General features: G+C 40.0%; 1 protein-coding gene across 1 annotated transcript in view; it reads right to left on the bottom strand.

Annotated features, from left to right (window-relative positions):
• Positions 1–21,615, bottom strand: part of ADAMTSL1 (ADAMTS like 1) — a gene marked incomplete at its 5' end in the record, with an annotated part of 230,910 nt that overhangs the window by 128,283 nt on the left and 81,012 nt on the right. Inside the window, 3 exons of the mRNA XM_018556868.1 lie at positions 782–832; positions 11,788–11,926; positions 15,349–15,460. Coding sequence (XP_018412370.1) covers positions 782–832; positions 11,788–11,926; positions 15,349–15,460 — 302 coding nt within the window. The remainder of the gene's footprint in view (positions 1–781; positions 833–11,787; positions 11,927–15,348; positions 15,461–21,615) is intronic.

Genomic DNA, 21,615 nt, shown 5'->3' with positions numbered 1-21,615 from the left:
TGGAAATGGCTGTCACTCACTGTCTTCCTTCATTGTATTGGATCATGCATGTCTCTGCTAAAACCCTGAATTGCCGTTACTCAGCATAAGACTCTTTACAGGCCTAGGCTAACCAAAGAATGCCAACACTCATAGAACGAATACAAGAGAACATGCTGTATGTCTGTATGTAAAAATACTATGACCAAGGAAATTGTAATCCAGTTAACTAAGTCAAAGACATGTTAAAAAGAAGCTGTCTCCTACCTATGTAACAAGCCTACACATCTCTAGTTTTTTCTATTTTCAGCATTGCACACACTGGTTATTTTCTCAGTATTATTAGTAGTATTTCTCAGTTGACACTTACTGTGCACTGGGCCTGTGTTGGATGCCCGATGCCATTTTTTCTATAATAGTTGGACCTGGGCCCCCGCTAGGATTTTTTCTTCCCATCTTTTGTTTACTGAAATATACTATGACCACTATATGTTGTATTGGATTGTTATTAATACATTTTTTTAATTTTTTGTTTGTTAAAATTGTTATTTTTGTTCTTCCATATAACTTTAAAAAAACGTAATATAAATATTTGACAAAAAAAAAAAGTATTTCTAAATAGTAACAAATATGCCTTGGCATTTTCACGTTTAACAGACTGTATTAGACATGATGACTCACAGGTCCTTAGAATGCCAGACTAGATCCTTGCAGTGATAACACCAAAGATTGCTTTTTAACTGTACACAGTATAAGCGTTCATTCAGGAGTTCTATTTATTGCAAACAAAAGATGGACATACCTGGGAAGGGGGTGATAAAGATCATAGGGCATTATTTGCTTGTAACCGTCACTGTAAGACAAAAAAAAAAAAGGTATTATTAATACAAAAGGAATGCAGAAAAACACCATAACAAGATTTAACGGGCCCATTCACAGCAGTCAGGTCCAATGCTATATGTTGTCTGTTAATATGTAAGGCACCAGGTACCACAACAGACCATTAATTCACACATGCAGTATTTTATATAGCACATCACAGTGCATGATAGCAGTTATTGTGCATTGCACTGTGCGCATTATCGCAGCCTAATCGTGCAAATGTGTAGCTCAAGTTAGACACAGTCATCTCCTCTTTCTCTGTATGAGCCTGATTAGTAGATTGCATTTTGTGGTAAGTGTAATGCCGCCTCCAACAATGTTTTCTTGTTTTGTGATAATAATTACAAAGTATGATAACAATACCAAATTCCTTAGAACCTGTATGAAAGGCGACCATATCCATTTATTGTTCATAGGGCAGCATGCCAGTGGCGGAACTATCACCATAGCGACCCAGACGGACACTATGGGGCCCGGGGCACAGTGGGGCCCGGCCAGGACGAGGAACAAAGGGGTCCCCCTGATGGTGTGTGAGCCGCTTGGATCACTATGGCATCACAGGCTACTGGCTGTCACTGGCGGCTGTGAGGAGGAACGGGCTGCTGTTCAGATCATTGACAACATGTCAGTGATCTGTGCAGCCGTGCGTTCCTCCTCACAGCTGCTGCTGAGTCAGTGACAGCCAGCAGCTGTGGAGGAGAAGGCTGGGTCCGGCGTCGGCAGCGGAGGAGAAGGCTGGGCCGTGCATCGGCAGCAGAGGAGGCCAGGCCCGGCAAAGGAAGATGAGGCAGGGCCCGCTAGCAACCGTGGAGGAGGCGCAGCCCGGCGGTGGAGGAGGCTGACACAGTATCAGGGCTGACAGGTAAGAGGTGTGCAGGGGTGTGACCAGCCCACCTGAGACCCTGCAGAGCCCAGCATAGAGAGCCTATGGTGGCCTCTGCAGGGTCACTCTCAGGTGGGCTGTTTGGGATCTCAGGTGTGATCTGCAAGGGGCGTAACTAGAAATCACAGGGCCCATACAAAATTTTGCTCTGCGGCCCTGTGATTCCTAGTTACGCCCATGATCATTTACATTGATTGATCAATTTCATTTAAATGCATTGGATTTTTTATGTGTCCATGCACAGACGATGGTGGTTGATTACTTGTTACAATCATAGATTGTACTGTTGTTCAGTGGTAATATATATATACTTCTGCATGAAAGTTTATTTTTGCAGGCATGAACTGGCAGTCGGAGAATTCTGGCATTTGTTAAGAGCTAATATGTCCAAGGATATATGCAGGCTGGTGAGAAGTACTCTGGCTGCTTAGCCCCACAAAGGTCTGTTTTAATAAAATAAACACATTTACACACTGAGGATCTAAATCATAGTCAACTCTATGTTTAAGCTCTTCAGAGTAAAAGGAGGCCAAATGGAGGCGCTTGCAGGGGTTGTGCGGTGACTAATAAAGTTGGGGTGTAGCTGCCATTTCTGTTGATGGGGGAGCCAGTGCCTGAGATGGAAGAGACGCAGCACTTGTCCCTTAAGCGGGGTCACTACTATGTGTATGCTAAACACTTCCTGAGCAGACAACACGTTTGTTCTCCATGATCCCTGTGTGTGTTGTAAAGTAGCCACCGCTCAAAGCTCACTCCTGTGATGGACTACAATCTCAGTACAAATAGGTAAACTAAAGATGAGATTTTAGTCCATAACAGGAGCGAGCGTGGAGCGGTGGCTACTTTACAACACACACAGGGACCATGGAGGACAAAAGTAGCCACCCTCCAGAAGGAAGGACAGTGTCAGCACCAGTTCAGAGATGATTTGAGGATCTACAGCTGAGTGTTACACAAATAAGATACATTTTGTTAATAGTTAAGGTACTTGAATGTATTTTTAAGATTTAACTCCTGAGTTTAGTGTCACTTTAATATTATGGTTCAGTTAATTCTAGTTATCAACCATAAACAAACATATGTAATATGTGTAACAGTGCTGCTTGGTATGACCACTACAGATATATGCATACTAAAATAAAATAAGCTAAACTGAATATGTGTTTAAGGAGAAGCATCTGCATTCTATTGCAATTGAAAAGTAACTGTGACTCTATCAATCAAATGAGCTGACTCTATCAATCAAATACTGAGCTGTCACAACTGAGGTGGCTCCACATTTGTTTAACATTAACAGGCTTATTCAATAATGGAGGGCAAGAAGAAATAATGATGTGAATAGTGGAAAAGCCCATAGCAGGTCATTTGAGGAATGATTTGATAAACAGCACTAGTTCATAGCTATACAGAGTCACATTCAAGGCCCTGTTCCCTGAAGCCCTAATCTCTAGCAGCAAGTGTAACTACTGCTACTTTTACTGCTGTATCACATACACTTTACAACTATATTTTAAATTGTTTTTCAAACTTCAAGTTGCTGCTGGTTTAAAATCTAGTTAGTTAAATGCTAAAGTATTTGTAAATCCAACCACTAAAATCTCAAACTTTTTAACAGGTGTCTTTGTTGTATTCTGGTTTCCGTCAACCACTGGGGTATATTTTGAGTTAAACTGGGAGTTTTATCATGTATGTCATTACAAAAGTCATGTTTGAAATATTTGTATCGCACCTTTCAGTAAAATAATAGCTGGTGATCCAGCCATGAAGAACCTTATTCAGGCACTTTGTGTTATATGGAGAAAACGATGTGTCCCTATCTTCAAATTATTTTCCTGTGTTGTCACCCTGCCACGTAGGGTTGCCACCTGTCCAGGATTCACCCGGACAGTTCGGGTTTTGAATGCTCTGTTCGGGTTTCATGGCAGCAGAAAACCGGACACAAGATGTCAGACAGACAGGGGCAACCAAAATTAACATAGGGGCTACTGGCCCCCCACTGAAAATAGTCTCACCTGTAATATTTGCATATGAATGGGTGGCGCTATTTAGATATGAATAAGCCATTTTTCCCAAAAATTGTCTGCGCGTCTCTAAAGTGTTCGGGTTTCGCTTGAAGAAAAGGTGGCAACCCTACTGCCACATAAACTTCAAAATGAGGCTACAAGTGGCTGTTTCAGCATACAATACACAGGCATGGCCATCTGCTGTGACCATCAGGACACCTGCCTTGAAAAAAAGCCATGTAGCCATTACTGGAGTGCATGTAGACAGAAAGTGGCTGCAGAAGATCAACAGCACTGAGTTACAACAAAGGATGCAAAAAGTTGAAAACAAGTGTTTTATTTAAAAAAAATGACTATCATTAATAAAACACATTGCTTTAGCAAACTCGATATCCTTAAAGGAGAACTATGGGGTCAGTGTTTTTCCCCATAGTCCTCCTTAGGGTAACTGGAGGACACAAAATAGCGTCCTCCCGTTACCCTAAGCTCAGTATACCGCGAGCTACAGATGACGGGATCCGGGATCAGCTTAGATGACGGGATCCGCCCAGCTGGCTCTGCCTATCTAGAGGCAGAGCCAGCTGTACCCGCCCCCTCCCCCGTCCGTTCCGCCAGTCAGCGCTGGCAGATCGGAGCGGGGAGAGGGGAATCCAGCCCCTCCCCCTGTCACGGCAGAGAGCCGTGACAGGATCGAGAGGCGAGCGAACCCGGTATGTGTTCGCTCACCTCCCGATCTACTGAGCCAGCCTGTGACAGTCTCATTGTCACAGGTCGGCTAGCACTATGAGGTGAGTGAAAAGCACTCACCTCATAGTTCTCCTTTAATTTAGGGTTGATCTCTACTTTAAACTTATTGTCAAGCTTTCTTTTGCAACTGTAATGATTATAAGATAAGAAAATTGTTCTTTAATCCCCTGGCAGGCAAGTAAAATCTAATATTTTACAGAGAAAATGAGGCTTGATTCACCTGAATATGCACATGCTGATTTCCCAGTTTATGGAGACTAAAGGAGATGAGGAAACCCAGTAGCTGTTTTGATTTCTTGTGAATGAGGTCAATCAAGAGGATTGGAGAAACTGCTCAGGAAATGTTAAATTAGCGTATCTAAAGGCAAACCAGTGGATCCCCAGTTGGTTGGCTAATCTTTAATGCTTTGACTACTACTGCTATTTCTGTTATTGGCCAAAGGTTAAATGTCAGCTTTCTATAAATATAATTGAATTTGTGAATAAATAGAAGCAAATGGGTCACATCGCTGTTAGAGCCCTTTAATTAGTATATGATTGTACTCTCCTGGAAGAGGTCATCTGTGATAGTACTGCAGCACAGTACTCATTGCACTGTACAGCTAATTAAATGAATTGCATGAACATGAGGTGGTGACAAGCTAAGAGGAAAAACGGCTGGTAACATCCTGTGAAATCTGCCAACTTTTGGATGAACTGAGACGACCTATGTGATTTACTCAGAGAATTCTTAAATACTTGTCCTTATAATATAGATTTATTCATCTCTTGAAGAACAGAGCCCGATACAATCCACAGAACAGGCTCCTTTTCACTGCACACAGGCCAGAAAAAAAACATCAGAGCCTTGCACTTAGTTTGATCCAACTAAAAAAGTGATACAACAACTGCTCTCTGGGGACCCCTTGCTGGCCTATCACCATAGATAGAGCTAGTCCTTTTCCAAACCAGGAAACCATCTGTGTGCTCTGGCATTTGGTAAAGTCATTCCTGACCTGAAGTGAGGTAAAAATGACTGACAACAGAAGAGATTGTGCAGGGCGATAAGTCTGGATAATGTGCAGGTACTATAAACATACCCTTGGCTGAGGCACTGACTGCAGCAACTTGCAGGGTACTTGTGTTGGGAACAGTCATTCAGTGTCATATATGGGTAAAATCTAGTCAGTTAAGAATGCACACAAACATTTGTATAAACCATGAATTAAAACATGTTTACATTTATCAAAGATACGCCAGTATAAAATATATTGATCAACACATTATTGTTCTTTGAGCGTTTTTTTTATAGCAAAAAAATTTTTTTGTTTGTTTGTTAGAGTAGTGATGGGGAAAAACTCCTTTCAGTTTATTTTTGCCTTCATATATACATCACAAAGGGAGATTACTCCCAATAGAGAGCATATTATACAACCTTATTTATCCCAATCTAAAACTTGTATTAAAACATACAAACATTGATTTTTAATAAAAGCAATTGCAAACTGCAGACCATAGAGGACTCGCCGTAAACCCCTAAGCTGGCCGTACACCTATAGATTTTCTACAGATTTTCTATGGTCAGATGGGAAAAGTGCAACAGATTCCTCCATCTTCGCTAAACTCAGTGGATGGAGGAATCTCCCACTGGGCCAAGCTTCAGTATCTTGCTAGTCGGCCCCACTAGCTCTCAAAACACCTGAACAATGCCTGCATCCAATCAGATCGTTCAGGTATTTTTGACAGCCAGCAACTAGCAAGATACTGGAGCTTGGCCCAACGGGAGATTCCTCCATCCACACAGTTTAGCTTAGATGGAGAAATCTGTTCCACTTTTTCCCATGAACCATGGAAAATCTGCAGAAAATCTATAGGTGTATGGCCAGCTTTAGTGTGAAAAAAAATTCTGCAGCTCAGCTGCACATTTTTATTCTAAGGGGTTACGTTTTACAATATTATTAGTATAAAAATATATTACATAATTCATTTTTTTTTTTTACACTTTATTTATTTTTACACTTTATTTATTTTTACACGTTATTTATTTTTACACTTTATTTATTTTTACACTTTTATAACATTTTTTACACTTTTATTTTATTTATTCTTAATTATATCAAGCAGTCATTGTGAATGAATCTCACTATGACTGTTTGAAAATTGGATGAATTAATTTTTTGTTATTGTTAGGCTGCTCCAAACTTAGGAACAGCCAATAATAACTTTAGTGACACTGATCCTTACATGCTGATCCTTTCCAGAATGATCAGAAGGCGGAAACATTGTGTCAGCATAGAAACATGTAGCTAAATGTTTCTATGCAGAAACATTGTAGCAAAGAGCCTGCACACATCGGGATTTCCAGATCTGTACTGGCTATCACTGTCAGGCACCCGATTCCTAAAAAGGGATCGGGTGTCTGAAAAAGCTTAAACTTTCATTTATAGATGCCTCAATACTGAATAGTGAATAGCCCTACAGAAGCCCTTCAGTTCGACCGAAGGGCTCTGGTGGCTGAAGAGAGCCGAAGGATCAGCCGAAGCTACGGCTGGATCCTTGGGCTCTTTAGTGAATAACCCCCTAAATCTTTCTAAAACTGAGTTTATAAAATGTCCTCCCTCCTTCCCATCATGCCTCCTCCAATTACTTTTCTATCAAGATCAATAACACAACTATCAGCCCCTCCCCCTCATGCCAAGGTGCCAGGTTTAATCATGTACCAATCCTTGCCACCCCAAATCCAATTACCATCCAAATGTTTCCACTGTCACCTCTGTAGAATTTCCAAAATATGCCCTTTCTTAACCAATGACAACCCAAGCTACCAATTAATTTCCTAGTTATCTCTAGACTATTGCAACTCCCTCCTTGTTGGCTGACCTTTACACACACTATTTCCTCTTCAGTCTATCATGAATGCTTCTTCTAGACTCATTCACCTTACCGACTGCTCAGTGTCCCCCACCCATCTCTGCCAATCCCTCCACTGGTTTCCACTCGCTCAATGAATAAAATACAACATACAAAGCCATCCACAAAACTGCCCTGAGCTTCTTAACCTACATCACTATTAGCCCCATTGAAATTGCATAATAAAGAAAACCCTCACCCCAATGAAAGGTATTTTTTTTAAAAAGGTTGCATTGGTACATGTCCTACATGGCATTGCACAGCTCACCATGCCCTTTGTTTGACAATTCCTGTCTATTATCCTTGAAAATGGTCAGGATCTATTTTAAAGATTTGCCCCTGTATCATTTACTTCAATGGGGTTCAAATTAAAGTTGCCAATTTTCAAATTTTACGAGACTATTGGCCTTGGAATTGAACCTAGGCTGATTCACCCATCCATATTGAGCAGCAAAAGGCCTTAAATAAAATTACTGATCCACTCTTCCCAGGACATTCTAATACTTTTTTCTTCTTATAGAATCTTGATTTTGGTGAACTTATATGGACCATATGAATAAAGTCAGTGTGTAGCTACAACTCCCTGCTGGGATTGTTTGGATTTAATCCATGAAAACACTATGGCAAGAATGAGATGTATGCATGTGGCTTCTCTAGATCATGCCATTAAAAATGTTGGAATTGCAAACCAATTTTAACTATTATGTGTTCTGTTTCTACATCAGGGCCAGTATATTTACTGCATTTAATAGAATTTAGAGCAAAGACCATTCAAGTATACACATGCACGCCCCTTAAAAGATTACTTACCAACAGATATTATTCAACGCTGTTCATTTTAGGGAAAAGAAGTAAAGCCACTGTACATATTTTAAGTAAACTTCATTATTGAATTTCAAGGAACAGACAAACATATGTTCATAATACATGTTCTACAAATTACCCAGCCAAAGCTGCTCTGCTTGCATGAATAAACGAGAAGCTTGTTACTGACCATCCAATAAATCTCTCTAATCAAGGTTTTCGGTGGAGGATGAGGATAGAGGTAGCATAATGACAGAAACAGAATTCTTTAAAGCCTCTCATTAATATATAATTATTGGCATCTCTATATCATCAGGGAGGAAAAATGTATAGAGTATGCACAAAAAAAAAATCCAAAATATAACATACAGCAAAAACGAACCTCATCAAGGTATGATTGCACATATATGGGCCCCTGACCGAACAGAAGAAAAACATGCCAACGGCAGACAGATCTAATGAGATGCTGCTGCATGCTACAAGCGCTGATTGTTCTCATTCTGTTTGCTTCTGAAAACTTTTAAGAAGTAATGGCTTGTACAAATACCAGTGTGTGTGTGAATGCTTCTAGCACACTATAGTGAAAAAGTGAAAGGTTAGCCCCACTCAGCCTGAGAGTGTCATTTATTATCAAGACAGCTTGCTTTGTCTAGAGGTGAGGAAACTTGCAATGATGGGTGGATTGTCTATGCAACTTGTTTCAACAAGAGTTAAGAGGTAATTGCTCAAAAAGACAAAAAAATAAAAGTAGAATTGCAAGCACTTTAGAAAGAAGAAAAGAATAAATCCCTTGACTGGCAAAATAGCATCCATCTCTGTATGGCTTATTCTTTGCTGTATAGTGTAGAGTAAGGACAAACAAGCCAGCTTGAGATGAACAAAATGGCCATACAGCAGTGGTTTTCCATCTTTTAGCGTGACAAACAGGCAAAAATACACTGAAGGGACAATACCATGGCTTACAGTATTCTTTGCTTTCTAGTTTATTTGGTAAGTTGGTGAAAACAGCAATACTGAGGTAACCTGCTGTAAACCATACCAGCCAATCACATTCTATCTGACTTGACTACAGTAAATTGAAATCTAATTAGCTACCATGGATTACTGGATTATGCCATCATCCCTGCTCTTTGCATTGATTTACTGCATTTTGCAGACTAATTATCAAATATGGGAGGGGAGGGGGATTGGAGTAGAAATCAACATTAAAAAAAGCAATTGCAGCCTGAACACGGGGCACTAAGAATGAGATTGGAGACCAGTCATTGGAATTTTGCAATGCCCTAGATCAGTGGTGGCTAACCTGCGGCACACGGGGCCCCCTCTGCTGGCACGGGAGCCCAGGTTCGGGAACCCCAAATGGAAATAGATCCGACCATCCCGAATTGCCTCGGTACGCGATTCGGGCTGGTCGCAATCAGGCAGCGGTGGCGGCCTCTAAACAGGCACATTAGACGGCTGCTTCCTCCTCGCTAGGACCCCGAGAGGCCCCTGCGATCGGCCGTCTAATATGCCTGTTTAGAGGTCGCTGCCATTGCCTGATTGTGAGTTGTGACCTGCCCGGATCGCGTACTGACTGCAGAGGCGACCTGGGACGTTTGGATCCCATGTGAGAGCCATACAGGCTTCCCCCCTCCCCTCCTGAGAGCCAAACAACCCCCCTGGGAGCTGCACAGCCCCCCCCCCATCCTGAGATCTGCACAGATCACCTGGGAGCTGTACAGCGCCCCCCGATAGCCACACAGCCCCGCCCCGTGGGAGCCGCACAGCTCCCCTAAGAGCTGCACAACCCCCCTAAGAGCCGAACAGCCCCCCAAAAGCCCATACAGCCCACCTTAGAGACTATACAGCCCACCTGAGAGTCCACAGAGCCCATCTGAGAACGGCACAGCTCACCTGAGAGCCCACACCACCCTCCAGAGATCCTGGAGACATCAGGCTGCCACCCCGGAGCAACACAGGGTATGTAGCTTCATATTATTTTGCATTGCTATTAAATGTATTGTTGGGATTTGCAGTCCTCTATAGCTGATGGTATTATTCTGCGTTGCTGAAAAATGTATTGCTGGGATTTGTTGTCCCCTATAGTAGGTGTTATTCTGCATTGCTGTATAATGTATTGCTGGGATATATAGTCCTCTGGTTGGTGGTATTCTGCATTGCTGTATAATGTATTACTGGGATGTATAGTCTTCTATAGTTGGTGGTATTCTGCATTGCTGTATATTGTATTGCTGGGATTTGTAGCCCTCTATGGTTTGTGGCATTCTGCATTGCTGTGTAATGTATTGTTGGGATTTGTAGTCTTCTATAGTTGACGGTATTCTGCATTGCTGAATAATGTATTGCTGAGATTAGTTCCTTTACGAGTTGCAGTCAGTGGCAGAGATACCAGGGTCACAGCGTTCACAGTTGTACTCGCCCCCTGGGCTCCATCACTGACTCCAAGGTGTAGAAAGACTGTTCTCTTGCATTGTGCTGCATGACATGTACCTTAGTAGCACACTGCACTGGAACACTTCACTCATTAGCACAGTACAAAGGTACATGTCACTCTGTAGTTTAGGTAAAACCTCTTGTATTGTATTTTTCTTCTAAGATTTAAGCACATAATTAGTTCAGACAGTCGTATAAAGGGTTTTCCTGAAAGAAATCATCAGTATTCAGGTCTAATTGCAGGGTTGGCACTTTGAGACGCATACGTTGGTTTAGTAATCCAGTTTGGGCACTCGGGCTCAAAAAGGTTTGCCATCACTGCCCTATATGAAGATACAAGACCTATACAGAACACAACTATATAGCTAAAATAGTACATCAACATAACTCATACATTATTGTGAATATTTAATTATGGTGTTGTATTTACACACTGTGGCCACTTTTGTATAAGTTTTCCTAATGGAAAATTTGCAGGCAAAAATAAGCTCCAATATTTATCAATAAACCCCTATTAGGTACGTACATTATAATAATGTAAATGAACTCGCTGTTATTTAAACAATACTTTTTATAATAACAAATTATAATTCTGAACAAAAAATATTAAAAGGGTTGGAAAAGGGGCACTCCAAAGTCCTTTTCTTTCATACTATATACACACTATAATATTATACCACATTTCATTCCAGGAAATAATGTGGTATAATATTAAAATCTGACAGATTGTTTTTTCTTTTAGTTATGAATACAGTGGGAGGTAGTTGGAAACTTGTATCAGGTCTTTTTTGTTCTTTGACTCTTTTGGGAAGATCCCCCTCTTTCCTCACTGTGTGTCTCAGTGACCCTCCTGTGAAACTGGGACAAGAAATGAGAAGACTGGGGTCACTGGAAATAGATTGAACACATAGAAGAAAAAACCTAGTCAAGAACTTTCCTAATGAAAAACGCGTCCTCACTGGTTCAAATGACATGGGAAACAATAAAAACCCAACAGAGAGATTGGGTTTTTATTGTTTTCAGAGTCCACACAGTACAGACACATTTTAAACATTGAGCATTTAAAAACCTTCCCCACTACAGTATATCCAAACAAAAAGAAATGTTTTTGGCCAGAACCTGACTTTATATTAATTGAAAAGAGATTGATAAGAGCAGACAAACCTGGCTAAGCACGGGTCCATGTTGCACTCCTGGAGCCTGGGTTTGGGTTTGACATTCTCAGGATAGTAATGGCAGTACTGATCTGCCACCACCCGGCCACTCCTCAAATCATAACATTCAGCCGATGTTAACTGATAACCTGCAATAACAGTATTTTATTCAGAAGGATATATGGTACATTTAAATAATCTCTGAAGTCATAACAATTATTTTACATTGTGGAAGACAGTTCATCAATACAGAAGCGATGTGGGTCAGACAACTTATCATATTATTATATGCACCTGTGCCTTTATTTGTTTACTTACTAGACTGATATGTAGTACAACTGTTTATATAGAACTATTTTTAAAGTGACATTAAACCCTCAGATTTTTTTTAACATAAAACAATACTGTAATGTGTGCCTTACTGTAATTCATGGTTGTTCCCCTTCTCTTTGTGGCTCTTCCTTTTAAATCCATATCTCTTCTCATGCTGGGCAGAACTTCTGTTTTGCAGCAGACTGCCTTGTCTCTGGAATGGATACATGGTGTCTGAGTGTAGGTTCACAACCTGAGCCAGCACTACAGGAAGAGGCAGTCAGCTGCAAAGGGAAGTTCTCCCCCAGCATGAGAAGAGATAAGGATTTAAAAGGAAGAGCAGCAAAGAGAAGGGAAACAACCATGGATTACAGTAAGGCACACATTACAGTATTGGTTTATGTTAAAAAATCTGAGGGTTTAATGTCACTTTAAGGATGAGCTCCAGGCAAACAGCTAAATAAAAAGACGGTAAGCTATAAGGGTCTGTTTTACCTGCCAAAAGGTTTGTATCTCTGTCCAACCAGTTCCGAGATTTGTATTTGCAAGCAGCACAGCTAGGTAGACAATAACACTTTCTCTGTTACAGTTATAGACTGTGAAAGGAAGCCAGTGATGTCCTCTTTCCACCCCCAGCCTGCTGACTGGACAGTGATGGAGCAGAAGCAAACTGGTAATCTCAACTCTCTCCTCCTATTAGCATGTTTCTTGTCAGCACATTTGTATACAACACACTTGATTTTCTACAAGTTCTGCTCTCCCTCTCCTGTCTAAGTGCTGCTATACAGGGATTACAAGGGGCTCATGGTAATATTCCGGTACTTACAATAGCTGCATTTAGCAAAATACATTTAATGATTGAAAAGCATTGAAACCACTAGATCAGAGTTTTTAAAAGGAGAGATTAGCAATGGCAGCCCACATAATTGTCTCAGTACATGTCTCCTTTAAACTGGTTACATCAGCATCCAATAAATGTTTTTATTGAAACACATAGGGCAAAGGGCAACTGCATGTAAATGATCGCCATCAAGTTTCGAATTTCATTAATCCTTCCGCAGCAACTTTTAAAATGGATTGGTTGCCATGGGTTTCTGCCTTTGGTAATTAAAATCCAGATTGGCAGATGATCCTTGCCTACCAGTGTGAGTAGCCAAATTCCCACGTCATTAACAGCAGCTCAATTACATCTAATCTTCTATCAGTCAGCATATAGCTAAGATAAGAGACCATTCATGTGTCCTTTAAAGTGTTCACAGTTTTATCAATGTGCTTCAAAATCCTTTAATTCAGCTCCATGATTTTTTTTTTCGTTTCACTTATTTATTTATGTAGTTATATATTGCTAGCCTATTCTATGAAGGAACACATCTACTTCAGTCTCTGTAATTAACCCCTTTGTGACGGGAGACGTACAGTGTACGTCCTGTCACAAAGTGGCTATATGACTGGCCACGTACACTGTACGTGCCGAGTTATATTAGCCTCTGTAATGCTGGTAACTGCTGATTCTCAGGAGTTCCAGTCATTAATTAATGCCTCACTATTGAGACATTCATTAATGAGATAGTTAAGCTTTTTTAAAAGCTTCTTTCTTTCATGAATGAAAGAATGAAGCCTTTACATTCAGATACGGGTTCGCTAAATAGCGATCCCGTATCTGACAGCTGAAGATAGCAGAGAGGTAGCAGTGACTCACCTCTCTGCTATTCGTTTTGACAGTTGGAGAGCCTGGCACGATGTTAAATGATACATTTCAACCACTAGATACAAAATGTATCTCTTGAGTGAAATGTATCGTCTACGTTTCTAAAAATAATAATAATAATCAAAACTTGCTGCTGTGGAAGAATCACACAGCAAAAATGTAAAAAGTGTGTCAGTCATTTAGGAACAGAAACTAAAAACTAGCTTAGTCATGAAGGGGTTAAAGAGTCAACATTGAAATGTCCCTTCTACAGCTATAAAGACACACAGAAACATAGATTACGGTACAGTTTTGGGTACAAGCCAGCCAACCCACCATTGCATTTTTGGCCTGCAGGAGGAAATATGAGCACAGGGAGGAAAACCACACAGTCATAGGCAGAAGGATCTCTGGTAAGCACTGAAACCCATATTAAGAAAAAAATCAGCTCACTAAACCTGACATGTTTTTTTTTAGAACTGCTTTATAAGAGTAAAGTCTTCATAACAAGCAGTTATGCAACAACTCATTTATATGATACTTGTTTAGATGTAATAGATATTCATCTATACCATGCATGACATGCAAGATGATTAAACTACTCTAGTGCACATGAGAAGGTACACATTAGCAGCTCTGAAAATGCCTGTTATACAAAAAAATTATGCATTTGCAAATGATCATTAGTGGCATCACTATGAAACTCATATAAAAGCAGCTGACAGTCGCCAAGATTCCCAGTACTGCAAGTTCAAATTGTTTAACAAATGCACAATTCTAATAAATACGGGTATCAACAGTAAAGTAGCTAAAACGCATACACTAAATGGCTACTTTATTAGGTATACTTGATTATTAAAGCAAACAGCAACTATGTTGCTGCAAATACATACAATATACAGAAAATGTCTAGTGGTTCACAAGTTGTTCAACTCAACACTATAATCTGGAATATGTATGGCCTAAGCTACTATGACAGCTTAATTATTGTTGGTGCCAGATATGGTGGTTGCAGCATTTCATAAACTGCATAGTGTTGGGGATTTATATATGTTACAGTCTCAAAAACAAGCACCCAGTGAGTTACTGTATATAAAAACACATCAGTGGTTTTTGAAAAAGATCTGAGGACAATGGTTAGACTATCAGAGGGTAGACAACTGCCCAAATAGCCAATCTGTATAACAATGGTATACAAAAGCATATATAACTTATCAAACCTTGGAGACAAATGGCTAAAACCTCAGAAGGACATTCTCCTGTCAACTAAGTGCTGGAAATATGAAAATATGTTGCATCGTCTAACGAATGTGATTCCTATGTTGCTTGCAAATGGTAGGGCCAGAATTTGGTACATAACGCATACATTCATGAATCCATGGATCCAGGTTCTCGCTGAGTATTGCTGCGTGGAATGTTTCAATGGGACCTATTGGGCTCCTTAATACAAACTGATCATTGTGTGTTTGACTGTTAATATTGAGCATGTGCAATGTTTATGGGTACTAACATACTAGATAAGTGTCTCCAATAAAAGAACCAATAAGTATTTGTTTTAAAAGTCTCTTTTACCTCCTCCACATGAAGCTGAGCAAGGAAAAAAATCGGTTTCTCTCCAGCGATGTATTATGGGCTGGTAGAAAATAAACTGTACAACACTATCGGCAGCACCAGTGTAACGCACCTAGAAAATAAGACAAGGTATTTGTTATGACTGACATTTTTTTTAACCATATTGCATCTCATTATCCACAATTTAAGATATTAAGCAGTTTATGTTCAAGAAGTGAATTAACTGTAAAAACATTTAATAATCAGTTTATCCAAAACTGATAATTTTGTTATAGGATACAGGACACTGGCAGGATGTACAACTGGAGAAAGAAGAATGATCTTCTGTTCCGTCTGATTTGTCATGCAGCCAGAGTTGTCTCCAAAATGAAAAAACAGTTATAATAATCTGTTTAGTTATTTCGTATATCCAACACTAAACTATGAAATGGCAATTTAAAGCTAACCTTTAGCCATCTAGACCGATGATGTCCAGCTTAAAAAGACCCAAGAACCACATTTATATCAACAAGTTGAATGGGGAGATCGCATTTCAAATCAACCCCTTGATACACACCAGATATCTAGGCTATACGAAGGTTCACAGCATTGTTGTGACAAGGTTCTCTGGCAGGCAAGAATACCAAAGTCTGCACCTCCCATTTTTAATTCAGAACCCCAAATACTGTACATACAAAAACAAGCAGTAGCTTTAATTTACAAATTAAAGGTGAACAGGTCCAAACTGTCAAACCAACAGCTCCTATACATCACAGTCTGCTATTTATTCTGACGCAGTGTGAACGGATGTCACTGACAGTAGAGCTGTCACCAGCCACGCTTTCACTGTATAATCTGCAGGACTGAGCTGTCAATTTGACAACTTGGTCATGCACAATAGAAAGACACAGCTGCCAGGGGCTGCCTCATGGGCCACAAAAGAAAATCCCTTAGGCTGCCTGTTACACAGGCCAGATCTAGACAATCATATCTAATGTACTGATGGAATTTTTTCCCTGAAAATGTTATAACCATGATATTTTTTCCCTTTTGTTGGCTTCAATTATTGTTTAATAATTGACTCCTGCCAAGATGTCTGGTTACATGGCGGCAATACATGGTCTGGGGGAAGGATTTAGGAAAATATACTGGCCATGGCCCATTCACTAAGCAACTGCATGCTCTGTAAATGTAATATTCCAATTGACAAAAGCTAGGGGTGTGCCAACTGTTAAAGAGTGGTAATACAGGCACTGGTCAGGGGGAGAAATTCAGGAAATCACACTGGTCATACTCAGTAATGACTGACCACTGTATGGCCTGTAAAAAGTAACTCATCTTAACTGCTATGAATTAGTAAAAGTCTCCGTTTTGAAAGTTTTGTAATGTGCACTTTCAGGTCCCATCCTGCATATGTGTACCTGTGGACACATAGAAATCCACAGGTAATCTTCAACTTCCTGGCAAAACTTGAGAAGGATAAGACATTAAAGTGCACAGATCAGGACCCGCGGGATAGCCAAAAAGCAAAATGGGAAACAGCAGTCAGTCTTATTGGATTTAAGCACGCCTCATTATACATCACAAGCCATTAAACTGAGATCAAATGAGGTAAATAAACAATTACAACATTTACTAATTTTTTGGGAGAAATACTGTGGGACTGTAGTGGGCTACAGTGAAATAATTACGAATTTGGCATGGGAAAGGCGATAACGACATCTGTAAAAACATTTGGGCTAAAAGTTACAGTAGCACACCTTCAGTAATTTGCTGTTTGCTATGGCGATTTTGTATAGTAACATTAAACATGCAGTTTATTGAATGTATGGCTACTATTTTATTTAAACATTTCTATTCTAGCACAATTTCTATCCACACAACATTTTATTCTGTTTTGTATTGCCAGTTCTACATATAAGAGTATTATTAACAAATACTTAATACTTTCCAAGAAAAAGAAGGAGGGATTCCGCATTGCCCTTTCCAGCATGGGAAGCCATTTTCTGCTTCTTGATAGTATTATTTGTTCCTCTGTCTATTAACCAGAAATTATTTGTTCCCGGGTCCTTTCTGAAGCTCTGTACTAACATGGGCTCTAGATTGACATATAAAATACCTATAGCTAAAGTCCAGACAAAAGCATTTGAATTGACCGTGTCAAAATAATGGTCAGCTTCCCTACTAGCATCACAATGTTGCAATTTTTTGTGCACTTCTAACCTTAATGCCTTACTTTTCTGTGGCTCCATGCCTGAACTGCATACCAAAGCTGCATTAGCTGCTCAATACTGTGTTCCCAGAGTCTGGCATAGGAAGCTGCAGTTGGGATTTTTAGATTCACACAGCCTAGGGATAATTTAGACAATGGCCAAAAAATCTGTGTCTATGGCGTATGGGAGGAAACCCGAGTACCCAGAAGAAAGAAAGCACAAAGAGGACATGCAAACTCCATGCAGATAGTGTCCTGGCTGAGATTCATACCAAGAACCCTATTGCTGCAAGGCAAACCCACAAAGCCACTGTGATAATGGGCAGCACAACCTAGATATTCTGTATCTTGCGATTCAAGCATTTATGGACTATGCTCCCTAGGGCTTGAGTCTAGTTCATAAATGATTGGCAGACTCTCAGAAAGCAGGGGCAAGCACATATATATCCTTAAATTCACAAGCATCTAAGGAATGTGTATGAATAACATCTGGCAAATGTAACGCTGACTTCTTATTGCAAGAAAAATGAAGAAAAAAAACACGGAAAGCAATAGTATCTTAATGACCAACCGAATTACACACTTATGATAGCTTATCGCCTCTTCATTAGGAGGTCATTTGTCACACTCATTATGAAATGGCAAAGCATGTAACGCATTTTGAGCTAATTTAAGACTTGCTTCTCACCTTCACAGTCATAGAACAGAGAGGTCTGTGAATTAACATATTAGAGGGTGAATGGCATGAAGATAAAAACATTTAATCCATGAAATTCCCATTTTGCAAATCCTTAATCTGTTTACTGTTTCGGACGTCTTTTAACCTGCTAGATATCAGATCTCTGGGATGTCATTAGAGCATGAAAATGTTTGCAAAACTGTAACTACTTTTGACAATTAATAGCGACATTATGCCCTGCTGAATCACAACTCGATTTATATAGCCAATATTGTAAAGCTGGCCATACACCTTACAATTATCTGCAGATTTTCTATGGTCAGATGGAAAAGTTGCAACAGATTCCTCCATCTACACTTAACTGTGTGGATGGAGTAATCTCCACCTGGGCCAATCTGTTGCACTTTTTCCATCTGACCACAGAAAATCTGCAGATAATTGTAAGGTGTATGGGCACCTTAAGGCTGCCCACAGATACAAAAAAATCAGATGTAAGAGTTGTGCTTAGTCAGCATTAATTAACCCAGGGCAACTTTTCTGCATGGTGATGCTGTCATTTGGAGAATATGTAGTTAAGGGTAATTTTTGTTCTACAGAGAAAAGAGAAATATCCTAAATAAGCCTTATTCTGTGCATGTTTAGAATTATTGTCCTGTTCTTTGACAACCAGTATAAATATCAAGTACATAAATTTGAGTGAAGGTAACTATAAAAATCTACCTCAGTAGTGCATGGCTAATAAACAGCATGAGTCTTCCAGTGCCAATTGTAAGGGGTTACTTTCCTACCTCCCTCAGGACAGGCTCTTCCAGGTCATGCTACCCATAACAAGAACATTTCAAAGGCATTTGCACACTAAAAAAATATTACAATGTTTTTAGAAAGAATTTCCTACAATCTCATACCACTTGTTAATCAAACCAGATACTAGCCACAGCCTGGAATAGCTGCCATTTTCACAAAATAAGTGGTTTGTTATAGAAGTGTCTGTCATTTGTTTCATAAAAGATAGAATCCTTTATCTGATATAATGACAATTCATTTCTACTTTATCTTTTTGTTAGGTCAGCGGTTATTCCATTGTACGGATATTTGTCTTGTGTGCAAGCATTACAGTGCTCTAAAAATAAAATACAGTACATTAACCTGGATGTAACAGGCCGTCAAAAGACGTTCTGTTGGCCCCACCTACACACGCAGCACGCGCGCGAGCGGGAAACTGCCCAAATTTAAAAACAGGCAGCGATGCCTGTTTACATAAGGTGCCGATCGGTGTGCACCCCCCGTCCACAACCCCCCCACCGCTGGTCCCGAGTTCCGCTGTACCTGGTGCAAGCCTGGGACCAGCATGGTGATTCTCTGACAGGGGATCAGAGGGAGATCGATACACAATCTCCCTCCATCCCCTCTCCGTTGTCAGAATGCGGAAGTGATGTATGTTAAATCACTTCCGCATTCTTGTGTCACTCTCCAGCTGGAGAGAAGCTGATGAAGCAGGTCTCTGCTTCATCAGCTTCTTTGGGGGTCCCTAGGTGAATTAGGGGTCTTGGAGACCCTTGATGCCCCCATAAAGAGGACCTGTCACATCTCTTTGTTATCACATACGGGGGTTTCTTAGCCGCGTATGTGATAAGAATAGCGTTAAATGAAAAAAAAATTGGAAAACAAGATTCAAATTTTAAAATAAAAATTAAAGTCACACATGAAAAAGAATTAAAAACCCCCCCACAATTTTCTTTTAAAGTCCCGACCCATACATACATGCGTACAAACATGCGTCGGGTGCGCATACGTTTGAAAACGACGGTTTCCCCCATTACGCCACACATGTTACATATCACCGTAAATGTCGGAGTGAGAGCAATAATTCTAGGGCCATCAATCATTGATAACACTAAACTAATGAGCAGTAAAAGCTTTTAAATCGTCACCATTGTCAATTTTGGGTATGGTAGTTTTTTGCGATTTCACGGGTGCACCCAATTTTAAAGCTTGACATGTTTGGTGTCTATTTACCCGACGTGACCCCGTCTTTTATATTTTACCCAAAAATTGGGTAATAATAATTGTTTCCTAACATAATGTAAAAAAATGTCAGTAATTTTTCCTTAATATAGTAAAAAATAAAACCCCCAGTGGTGATTAAATACCACCAAAAAAAAGCTCTATCTGTCCGCAAAAAAATGGTATAATATTCATTTCAGTACAGCGTTGCATGGTGAAATAAATGTCAAAGTACCACAGCGCTGGATACTGAAAAATGGCCTGGCCAGGAAGGGGGTGTAAACAGCTGGTCGGCAAGTGGTTAAAGGACTATTGTAATTGAATATCGCAAAAAATCCAAGTAGTATAAGAAGCAAGGCATTTGAAATATAGGAACTATAAAATAGGAAATATGTTATGGCAAAGGCCAGGATCACCAAGCAATTGCCGAAATCCTAACTATGATGATAGGTGATGATGAGAATGATGAAAACCTCTGGATCAGTAAAGGACACCCAGCAACAGCACCTAGTTTAGTACTGGCTGATCCTGTTCTGGAGAATCTGTCCCACCAAAACAGATCAGTTAAACTTGGAGAAGTCAGATATATTTTTCAAGTTAAACCTTTCTCTAAATTCAAGATCCGCTTAGTAAATAGTGTTTTGCCTTTCTGTAAAAATGCTGCCAAAAAGTACAAAAATATATACTTACCTTATACCCCCAGCGCCCACACAGAAGAGGCAATGTCACAATCTTTCCTGTGACATCCTGGGAACAATGTGGATCCCAATTTCCCTTAGGAAGGTATTCTTGCAAAATTAGGAATCCCTCACTGTTCTTGTGATCTTGCTGGAAGGACTGCAACAGCACAGCTAGACACCATGGGTGGAAGTCAGGTTTAAGGTAAGTATGGTTTTAACTCCTCTCCATAGGTGGAGTGCAGAGGTTTTTATGTAGGGATGGTCCACTATTTAATAGGTGCATAATGTGCATTTTGCATGATTTCACACCTAACTGCTGTCTCTTCTTTCTAGTAACAAGCTTTCTATTGGGTAAAACAAAAACTCTCATGGAAGAAAATGCCTAAAGAACTCAAGCTAAGACGAGTTAAAAGGGCAAAAAAACTTCAAAACTCCCTGAAACACTCATGCTCAAGTGTACATGGGGGCTGATACGTTTCTAGCTATCTTTGAGGACTACAGAACCCCCTGCCTCTAAAGGACATAGGGAGGTTATTGTAGTCCTGTCTTATGGTGACAATGTTGCTTCTTCATAGATACAATACAGATGTGTCACCCCTGAATTGGAAGTGTGTTACCGGAAGGATAACCTGCTGAAAATAATGGTAAAAAATCTTGAAAAAAATGAATGCAGCAACAACTTCTAAGGACTAGTAAGCTGCAATATAATATAT

The sequence above is a fragment of the Nanorana parkeri genome, unplaced genomic scaffold (assembly GCF_000935625.1).
Source record: "Nanorana parkeri isolate BGI_ZX_2015 unplaced genomic scaffold, ASM93562v1 scaffold256, whole genome shotgun sequence".
Lineage (NCBI taxonomy): Eukaryota > Metazoa > Chordata > Amphibia > Anura > Dicroglossidae > Nanorana > Nanorana parkeri.
The sequence above is the reverse complement of the archived record's forward strand: the minus strand, read 5'-3'. Positions and strand labels throughout refer to the sequence as shown.